Source organism: Teleopsis dalmanni, chromosome 1 (assembly GCF_002237135.1).
Source record: "Teleopsis dalmanni isolate 2A chromosome 1, ASM223713v2, whole genome shotgun sequence".
NCBI lineage: Eukaryota > Metazoa > Arthropoda > Insecta > Diptera > Diopsidae > Teleopsis > Teleopsis dalmanni.
Window position 1 is genome coordinate 47,894,209 of NC_051846.1, and position 11,157 is coordinate 47,905,365.

Sequence of the window (11,157 nt, forward strand, 5' to 3'; positions counted from 1 at the left end):
AACTTAAAATATCGAAAAATATACAGCGCGCGAATTTTAAATGAGAATTTCCGAAAGCTTTTCGGTCACAATGTATATATACCATTTAGATGTCCAGTGTAAGCAGGACTTTTTAAAATAAATTCCTTCCTTACTGTCTAAATGTTATAAAGTTTTGACAAAACATCAGTGAAGTATCTATTTTTAATAGAAGGCCTTTAAATACCTACTAATAAAAAATCGTATTCATTAAGAATATGGACATCTTATATTTTAATCTTATATATATACATCTTATATATCTTATATTTCAACAAATAACAAAGTCGACTTTTTTTAGCCTTTTTTCGTTATGAAGGTCTTAATAAGTGCCATATTTACTATAATTATACTCTAAGAAAGCATAATTTCTTCAACCTTAGAATAGAACCCAATTGGATCAAGAGGAAGATGACGTCGAAAGACAACATGGAGGCAAACATTATTCACCGAAACATCCAAATCGTTTAACGAGCTTCGATATATGACACGGAATAGGGAAAACTATTCGAACCTCTCTCTATTATTACTTAGCTTTTTATTGTACTTTATAGAGTAAAACTAAAAAGGCAAAATAAAAATAGAGGAAAGTATACTGAAATAATTTACCAAATCAATTACAATTAAGATCGTTTATAAGAAAATGTTTTAAACTAAAACGTATTAAGGGTTATAAAAACCAAAAAAAAAACAACAGTTGAGAATACTTTCAAGAATACTGATATGGCAATTATAGGTTGAATTATCACCTTATAAAATTGGTGTGTATATGCGAGTATAAGGAAATTTATGATCCAAGGCAGATTTGCTATAGGGAAGTTTTTTAATATCATAAAGACATGGACTTTGATATAAAACTCCCTACGTTTTTTAAATCAAATTTCTCTTAATTAGAACCTCCTGGTCCAAACAAATAAGTTATCAGATGTGAAGACATTACAACACTTAATTAAATTCTTTAGTTTCGCAGTTTAGTTGATATGTTTGCAATTTTATTTAACAAACTGTTAGAATTTTCATCTAAAATTACTATGGCAACCTACTATGTAGCAATACCAACAATACAATAAGATCAAATAGTAAGTGAGTAGATACGATTAAATAATAAATCTACTAGACTACAAGACGAATACATAAGTTAGGATGGGGTTATGGTGGAAAATAGAGTTGTAATTAAGATGATAAGTTGTAATTAAATCTTGCCTGGACAGAGAACCTAGACACTTTTTTTGGAGAGAACCATAAGTTAATACCACTCAAATTATTGTGGGCATTTTGATATAAAAATAAGCGATGTCATGATCAGTATATCGGCAATAGGGATATAAATTAGGAATTAATATATTTATATATATGTAACACAAGTCACTGTGGCTATATAGTTACCAAATTTGAATACTGACAGTTCCTGCTGCAAAGAAAATATTGTTTTTGTAAAAAGCGCAAGCGATATTTTATAGACGAGTAAGTGAAGATTTGAACGCTCCTGAAATCATTTATTTTACGTAGGGCTAATATAATCTACTATATTATTGTTATTATAGAAGCTCTTTTAGAAAAAAATATCGTTAATTTTTTTTCCTGTGCAGTGTGGTAACATTCGTTAAATGAGTTGTTCTCTTCTTACGGATAAAATATGTTTCGATCCATAAGATAAAAAATGAAATAAAATGCTACTATGAGTTTAATTTTTAAAACAATTACTGTTAGATGGTAATTAAATATTATTTGAATAGTTTATATGTAAACAATATTATTATTAAGTATCAAGCAAAATGTAAGAAACTTTACAGGACATATAAGAAAAGCTGGATTTGGTAAACTATTGTTGTGCCATATATTTTAAATAAAAGGCTATTGGTACATTATATTACGAAAAAAATTTTTTATTTATTTTATTTATTTTTATTTACTATTTTATTCTTATAAAAAAGTATTATATAAAATAAAACAAATTTGTTTTAAATTATTTTAATTTACCCTCAACCAACGTTTCGCAGTATTTATGCACCTCATAAGTGTTAAGCCGATTTACTTACTATCATAACATAGATTAGGTTAGGTTAAACTCTCTCTCTCTCTCTCTCTATAGCGATCCCAAGGGATTCACTTAGGCCTATAGGTTCATTCTGTTTCCGTATAATTAAAAACTCAAGATCATAACATAAATAAAACAAACAACTCGTTGTTGTTGTTGTTGTAGCCCGCCGGGATCTAAAAAGTAGATAATATGTAAGGATTACAAGACGAATACAAGGGTAGGGAAGTGAATGGGTGGGGTTAGAGTTAAGGGGATAATGGAAAAGGGGGTGATGATACAATTGAAATCAACCAATGGTTCAGCCGTAGAAACCTAGCTACCTCAAGGGGATGAGTCAAAAGGTTGATTGGACTTAAACCAGTGTGTGCAATGGGATAAGATCCCCCAAAGGGGTCACACAAACAAACAACTAGTTGATAAATTTTTACTAATCTACTAAAAAAAAAATATAATTTATATATATTAACAATTCGATCAATAAATTTTACAAAAAGGAAATTTCAACAATTTACTCAAAATCAATACAAATATCACAGCTGGTTAAACTATTTAAACATGAACCTAATAATAAAGAATCGTAATGAGACCCGCATTGCGAGACTTTTTACTCACCTCGATTTCATGTGGTTTCTCTAAATGTCGAAACAAATAGGCACCACCAACGCAATACGAAACAACCAATAACACCAAAGTCACGTGCGAAACAATACAAGTGATTATCTTCCACGAGAAACATATGGCAGCTACACACCTGCCACGCGTTGGCTTCTGGTCTAGCATTTGTGCTGGCATCGATTGCGCGCGCCTGTTAGACATTTTCGACAAAGACGGGCGCCGTTAATCGTTAATCCGAACCGATTTTATAAAAATTAGCTTTTTAAAGAAAGCATAAATCATTTGTTTAAAAATCTTATCCAAATTATTGTGTGTATTTTCGTATATTATTTTTATTTAATTTTTAATAATATTTAATACATGTACTAAGCCGCGTACATATGTGCAAATACTAAAATCTGTTGAGTTTTTTTGTTTATTTATTTTTTTTTTTTTTGGTTGGCTATTTTTAAAAGTATCTCCATAAAATTATTTTAGGAAAACACACACGGACTAAGAAGCATTGCATGATTTATTTTCTTGATACATACAAGAGCTAATTTTTCAAAGTAATATTTCTTTTTTTTATTTATTATGTACTCGTAAAGAAAAAAAAATATATTAATATTATTGTTGCATAAATTAGATTTGTGCTATTTATTATTAATTAATTTACAATATTTTAAAATTCCACTTTTATTTTGCTTTTACTTTTTAAGAACTTTTCGAAATAGTTTAGTCGGATGCTATATATGAAAATCTAAAATTCTCCGCGATCTGTTCAAGAGCCACAGACAATGCATACTGAATACATAACGGAAAACTGAAGAATTTTCCTCTGATTTCAATATTTTTGGAAATATTTTGAGTTTTTAAATCATTTTGAGTATGAGAAGAAGTTGAGTTGAGCATACAACGGAACACATTTTAAAATATTAAATACAAAAAAATAGAAAAATATACTAACACTGATCTAAAATATATGAGTTAAAATGTTTTTTATTTCAAAAATCTCTTTTACTGATACAGATGAAATAATTTTTTAATTATTAGAAATAAATGCGTTGTTTTTTTCTTTTAAAAATGTTTGTTGTTGTTGTTTTTCCAAATGCATTGTCTTCTGATTGTAAACTTCATGAAATAGTTTTTGAACTCTTTGTAACGAATTTTGTAGTGATCTATTGCTTCTTACTTAATGGTGGCATAATTGAATAATTAGTTTGGCTAATGTAATTATTCTTCCTAGGTCCAGGCACATACCTGCAATAAATAACAACAGAAATATACATTTAAAAACCGTTTGAAAGAATATATAAAGTACATATAGTAATTATATACAATACAATAAATTGACAGTTAAAATATATAGACATCTATACTAACATTCACAGTTGTCACTTATTCTAATAAATATCCATATTTTTTAAATACCCATATTATATTAATGGTTAATGTCACTAATTAAATAAAAAAAGTGTCAAAAAAACCTGCAACCTTAAGCAGGGAAAGTTTGTACGGCCTTGTCTACTTGTGGAAAAACACGTTTAGACATCGCTTCTAATTTGACAGGTACGAGTTCTAAGCCTGACACTTGCAGTCCAAACAAGTTATATACGGACTAAATTCGAATATTTCTTAAGACCACTGATGATGAGTACTTGGTAATGTTAGAAACAGCGTTGTATGGTCAGCCAAATTTTAATAAATTAACTAAATTTTTGTGTTTCCCCTTTCTTTCTTTGCTATTCGAAACTCTCTAAATGCAAACATTAATACACTATTCATAGAATGTAGGGGACAAATCGGTAGACTTAATTGACAAGCTGAGTTACCGGTTACTGGGACATTAAAGAGAATGTAAAACCTTCTACGGATATTTCTCCAAGAGTACCGGTTTGTGTTTCTCTGGAGATCATTAAGAGGAGTTGTTGTTGTTTTAACCCAATGGAAATTACGAATAATAATACAATAATAGTAACTAGATTGAAATTCGCTAATAACACACGCATCCTGAGTGATGCATACTATTGTTAGTAACAAGAGACTCTGATCTAATATCGCAATGGAACTTAATGGTCTATGTGTAGCCTTTTTGGCCCGCCAGCATAACCTAACCTAACCTAACTAGATTGATAGTGGTTCAAATTGATGTACCAAATACATCATGATTACACCGGTTTTTACAACCTAGAAGTTGTAAAATTATCAAATGCACACAATAAAAATTCATGTTAATATTTTTTTACATTGAAAAATATATAAAAAACAAATGCAATATAAAGCTTAAAGTTTTGATAAAATTAAAAAAAAAAGGAGTAAATACAATTTATGTTATCTTATCAAGATTAAAAAAAAGTATAAGTAGACCGCGTTATTTATCAAAGTTCAAATATATTCTTTTGCCTTAAATTGAACGAGTTTATAGAAATGTATAATATAATATAAATTTATAACTATATATACATATATATATCTAATTTATGTTTCATAATAAACAAAACTTTTTTAAAATAGATATAGAAAGAAATACACACTTCAGCAATGTAATGTCAAAATATGAAGATGTTTAAATGAACAAAAGCGCAATTATTATGCCTGAAATAACAGTCCTATAGAGTGTAGATACAAGCCTTTTTCATGATTTTTATGCCCACTAAAATATTTTATATTCATTATTAAGTACACTTTTTCGGAAAGATAAAGGACGCACGGTAACAATCAGTTATAGAAAGTGGTTGCTAAATGAGATTTTTACTAAGTCGGTCGAATATTGATCGATGAGAGAATCTATCGTCATCAATTAATTTAAATGGACCTAATAGTGCACGCACTTTTCAGCAGCTCAAATATTTCGCTAAAATGTGATAAATTATAGTAAAAAAAAGCATAAGAATAAAGTTAATTTTTTGAAATTTGGCAGACCGTTTCGAGTATTGCCAAGTACTCATCATGAGTGGTGTTAGGAAATATTCGAATTTTAATTAGTTACAGCCCGTATATAATTTGTTTGGACTGCAAGTGTCAGACTGAACTCGTACCTGTCAAATTAGAAGTGATGGCTAATCGTGTTTAATTTAGTTTATCTTTATTTGTTCTTATAATATATAGAAGTGTATAAATAAAAATCATATAGGAAATTATTTAATATAACATATAGTATATAAGTTTTAACTTGGTTTTTATAGAAAACTTGAATTATTTCTTACCTCAAAAAGAAAGCATTACCACGCTTAAGTTCACCCAGTGATGATAAATGGTTCCAACAATCAATTGAATTTCTGTACATTGGCATCATCGGTGGACTTGCGGCCATAAGACGAGAGCCAGTTACACACATACAACTAGCAACAACTTGGAAAGGATACAACATACTGGCAATGGCAAACTGTTTGAGAGTTTGTTAAAAAAAAGTAGTTAACAGATATTTAATAATATATAAATACCTGTGTAAGTCCAGAATTATAATGTCTACCAACTTTATCTTTAATTAAGTATTTATTAAGCATAAATACGGTGGTACTTGTCAATATAAGGCTGGCTACATCACCTATCAATTTTGGAAGTAAACCACTAAAGAATCCACTAATACCCTCATATTTGTAAATTTCAATAATGGAACCAACTATAGATTGATATATTTTTTCTCCACCAATGAACTGTGCCATCATTCGTAGGGAAATCACGTGAAAGGGTTGGCATACAATAATGCTTGTCATACTAATTACTAAATCGCGTTTTAAATTTAATTTAAATTGTAAATACCTTTAAAGATGTATAAGTTTAATTAAAAAATTAGATTTTAAGACATTACCATAATCAAATACTTACAGCTCCTCATCACTTAAGTCAACATCATCCTTCAATTTACATTCTTCAGCTGTAGGTAATTTAAAAGCTGTAATTACTTTTTCACTGCAAACAAATGCAAGTAGATTGCCAAATATTTTTGGAGAAAGTCCACGATACATTCCATAGAAACCGTCCATTCTTCGTATATAACCCACTTAAATGTGTATATATTAAATTATTATGTAAACACTATTTACTTTTATATCATACCATATTGAAACATATTTGGCAAAACTAATATATCTTTGCCAAGCAGGGACTTTCCAGGGCGCGGAGCAATTGGTTCATAACCAAGTTGAGCCAAGACTTTAGCATATTCAAAAGGATGTAGCGCCGCACCAACAGCAATGCGAAATCCAAAACGAGTCCATTCATTTACCTCTTTTTCATCAGCTAAGTCATTGCCATGTATATTAGAATGTGCCCCGGGCGGTGCTAACATCTTGATATTATTTAATTACACCACTCTTCCTAAGAAAACCTCCTTCACCAATGCTAGTCACTACAAAACCGTACCGGTCAATGTTTTGCAAATCGCACAAATTCTCCGTGATAAAAGGCACGTCAAAAAGTCTCTTCGATTTGTCAAAAACAAAATTCGCAGTGTTGTATACAAAAAAATTTAAAAACTTTTGACAAGAATAACGTGTCCAACTAATATTACGATTCAGAAACAATGTTACGATAATAAAATATATTTGCTTCAAACTATTAATAGTTGTAAAGTGTACAATTTGAAATTATAAATGAATAAATAATTTTTTTAATCAAAAATTTAAGCCAACTGCGTTAACATATGTTATTGATAAATAATTTTAATGCCATGAATAAATGCCTTATATACAATAGGTCTTTTCCACGAGCAACTTGTAGTAGCTTTGAGTAACACTGTGTAGACACAAGAGCGCTCCACCAGCAAATTTTCGAGTTAATGAGAGCATCTGAGTGGGTATAACATCTCGGTCGAAATTTGAAAATGCTACATAAACATTACTCGAAAATTTTATTTCAAGTAAAATTTGTGTTGTATGAATCAGCTGTCTTGGTTTGAATTTAAATTTTTTTATTGTTTATTCGCGTGGCATTGTAAGAGATTTAATTTGTAATAAATCACAAACAGAAATTAACTGTCATTGAATACAGTTTATATATCATTAATTTATTTCATAAATATTAAAACAAGGAACCTAATTCTAACTTAAATTAGCTATAAAATTACATTATCTATATAAATAGTTAATTCAAACTTAACATATTCTTAAAACTATAATATTTTCAAGTTATAAAAATTAAAACTAAATATGTTTTAACTTGATTTATCCTTATAATAATAATATATTTATTTATTTTGATCTGAAAAGGACAATAATCGTTACATTTTCTTATATATCATATAATATAAATATAAATACTTTTTTAAAATTTTGTCCAACGTCTTTAGTTTATTTTGTTTAATATTCATTAGTCTTTCGTTGCTTTGCTGCAATATTTGTTCAACATTTTTATAATGTTGTTGCTGCTTGTTGTTATAAAACTTTCTTATTTTTCAAAATTTATTTTGCGCTCTTATTTTTTGAAAACAGCTGTTCTTACCAAACTTTACACAAATCTGTTCCATGAAAATTTGAATAAAGAAAGTAATCTGGCATTTTATTTGTGCTATGCTCTTAGTTTGTACTGTACTTGTATTTTACACGAGTTTTACTACGAGTAGCTCGTGGAGCAAATCTAATATTTGCGAAGAATATTTTACATATAAATAAATTGTTAAAACTTATTTTATATATTTGTTACAAACAGAGAAAACAGTGTATACAAAAGTGCGCAACACGTATCCACTTTCTTTCTGTTACATATGTACGTACCAATCAGAAGCCAGAAACAAATAATACTTTTATACTTTGGCCAGAAGCATACTGTCGCCTTTTCACGTGTGTACTGGGGCTAAAAGAAATTTTAATATTTGTGTATTTATATTTTAAAATTAGTTTTGTGGCGACCCAGTTGGCTGTGCATTTATTGAATTTAAAAAGTAAAATTCAATTTCAAATATTTTTAAGTTTTTGTTTTGATTGATGAGAACGTTTCGATTTTTCTCTCTGTAAAAAGTTGAATAAAAGTTTATTAACATTGAAAATTTTTAGAGTTTTATTAATTAGCAAGGTGAACAGATCATTGCTAAATTGGTGACCCCGACGTGATTTTGAAAAAGTTTAAATTTAGAAATATTAACTTCTGAGCTAAATATCTAATTATCGAGCTGTGATGTCAGTTGCAGACGAAGGTGTAGTAATGGCTTCTGATAGTGGAAGTGTCGTAAACCGTGTAGCAGTGAAGGTGCCACCGTTTTGGCACGAGCGACCGGAGATTTGGTTTGCTCAGATCGAGGCGCAATTCGCAGTAGCTGCCATTACGAGTGACATCACGCAGTTCAACACGGTTGTAGCAGCGATTGAGTCAAGTGTTATCGCCGATGTAAGTGATGCAGTGCTTCATCCTCCTGAAACTGGAAGATACGCTAATTTAAAGGCTTGCATCATAGAGCGGTACAGTGAGAGCGAGCAGCGGAAGATTCAACGGTTGTTGTCAGAAGTTGAACTTGGTGATAGACGCCCAACACAGTTGTTAACGGAGTTGACAGCGTTAGCTAAAGACAAGGTGAGCGATGAGTTCCTTAAGTCTCTTTGGCTGAAGCGTTTGCCACCACAAGTGCGCGCTATTCTGCAGGCATCGAACGTGGCACTAGCAGAACTGGCGAAATTAGCAGACCGTATTTGCGAGGCGGGTGATTTTCAACAGATAGCTGTAGCGTCAGCCTCTGATTGTCCAGCCTATTCTGAGAATGCTGTGATTTTACGAAGGCTTGAGCAAATCGAACAGCGTCTGAGTCGTTTGGATTTACGTCGTAGTGAGTCGATGCAAAGTCGATCGTCATCGAGGAGGCGTAGGCGAACTCGTTCCCGACCAGGAAGTCATCCAGATTGGTGCTGGTATCACGAAAGGTTTGGTGATAGAGCTAATGCTTGTCGGCAGCCCTGTAGTTTTGTGGCAAGCTCTCATCAGTCAAAAAACTAGGCACTCCTTCTACGTCGTCGAGCCGAGAAGGGGTTAGTGTTCGTATAGCTCGACTTAGTATTAAAGATCCCGCCACGTCGACCGTTTTTCTCATTGATACTGGTGCGGACATATCAGTTTTACCGAAGTCGTTCTGTCGTTGGAAGCAAAGGGCTAACAGTGTTGCATCAGTTAATTTATATGCCGCTAATGGTACGCCTATTCAAACATTTGGCGAGCGTCGACTGCTTTTGTCTTTGGGTTTGCGTAGAGATTTCCCGTGGACGTTCGTGATTGCGGATGTTAGCTGTCCTATTGTTGGAGCCGACTTCCTTAATCACTATGACTTGTTAGTGGATTTGAAAAGGAAGCGGTTAGTTGATTCGAAGACGACTTTGATGATGAAGGGTAAGGCTGCTGTGTCTCAAGAAGATACTGTGCGTGTGTGTGGTTCAGTTTCAGCTTATGCTGAGCTGGTTAATGAATACCGTGATTTAGGCATTATGAGTGCAAATCGGATGGGTTTAGTTACTAAGGTTGAACATTGCATCGAGACATTTGGTGCGCCGTCATTTGCTCGTCCCCGACGTTTAGTTGGAGCCAAACTTGAAGAAGCCAAGAAGGAATTCCAATTTTTAGTCCAGACAGGGATTTGTCAACCTTCGAAAAGCTGTTGGGCAAGTCCACTTCACATGGTTCGCAAAGGCGATGGAAGTTGGAGACCGTGTGGCGATTATCGCATGCTCAACGCGCAAACTAAACCTGATCGGTATCCGATTCCGTTCATTCATGATGTGACGAGTATTCTTCATGGTAAAACTATGTTTTCGAAGATAGATTTGCAGAAAGCGTATCATCAGATACCGCTTGCACTGGCAGACATTCCGAAGACAGCTATTACAACTCCGTTTGGCCTGTTCGAGTTTCGCTTTATGACTTTCGGTCTCCGTAATGCTGCCCAGACGTTTCAGCGTTTTATGAATGAGACTCTAGGTGATCTTAATTTCGTTTTTGCGTACATCGACGATATTTTAATTGCGTCAAAAGATGAAGCAGAACACAGAATGCATTTGCGACTGGTTTTAGATCGACTTAGAGAAACTGGTTTGACCGTGAATTTTGCCAAGTGTAAGTTCGGCTGTTCCGAGATCGAGTTCCTTGGGCACGTTATTAGTGCAAAGGGTTTACGTCCTCCGGAGAGTAAAGTTCAAGCTGTTCGTGATTTTCCTCTGCCAGCAACGGTGAAACAGCTTAGACAATTCTTAGGCATGGTGAACTTTTATCGGCCGTTTCTGCGTAACGCTGTGCAGAATCAGCAGCGGTTGTTTCATCTTACACCAGGTAACCGCAAGAATGATAAGTCGGTGATTTCTTGGACTCCAGAAGATATAGAGGTTTTTGAGGCTTGCAAGAAGGATCTTGTCCAAGCTACGTTGCTTAACTTCATGGCTCTGGATGCACAATTGACGCTCACGACTGATGCTTCAGACGTTGCGGTGGGTGCTGTTCTCCAACAAGTAGTGAAAGGTGTGACTCAGCCATTGGCATTTTATTCAAAAGGTTTGAGTCCAGCGCAGACTAAGTATAGTGCTTATGATCGT

General features: G+C 32.6%; 2 protein-coding genes across 2 annotated transcripts; one reads left to right on the forward strand and one right to left on the reverse strand.

Annotated features, from left to right (window-relative positions):
* Window positions 1-3,728: 3,728 nt before the first annotated feature.
* Window positions 3,729-7,210, reverse strand: LOC119671914 (mitochondrial carrier homolog 2-like). The gene is made up of 5 exons (XM_038082790.1): window positions 6,713-7,210; window positions 6,482-6,656; window positions 6,097-6,415; window positions 5,860-6,038; window positions 3,729-3,913 (listed from the first exon to the last, which is right to left on the reverse strand). The coding sequence occupies exons 1-5, from the start codon at window positions 6,942-6,944 to the stop codon at window positions 3,832-3,834; spliced, it is 987 nt and encodes a 328-aa protein (XP_037938718.1). The 5' UTR covers window positions 6,945-7,210; the 3' UTR covers window positions 3,729-3,831.
* Window positions 7,211-7,433: 223 nt separating this feature from the next.
* LOC119680714 lies at window positions 7,434-9,577 on the forward strand. Its single transcript, XM_038093667.1, has 2 exons — window positions 7,434-7,451; window positions 8,885-9,577. Exons 1-2 carry the CDS (start codon window positions 7,434-7,436, stop codon window positions 9,575-9,577), a joined length of 711 nt encoding a protein of 236 aa, XP_037949595.1.
* The last annotated feature ends 1,580 nt before the right edge of the window (window positions 9,578-11,157 follow it).

Bases quoted from the DNA above. Each gene is read 5' to 3' on its own strand.
- LOC119671914 (XM_038082790.1), bottom strand. From the start codon at position 6,944: ATGTTAGCACCGCCCGGGGCACATTCTAATATACATGGCAATGACTTA. The intron at 6,657-6,712 runs GTATGATATAAA...TACACATTTAAG, and splicing joins GCCAAATATGTTTCAATATG to TGGGTTATATACGAAGAATG. The intron at 6,039-6,096 runs GTATTTATATAT...ACTCTCAAACAG, and splicing joins ATAATTCTGGACTTACACAG to TTTGCCATTGCCAGTATGTT.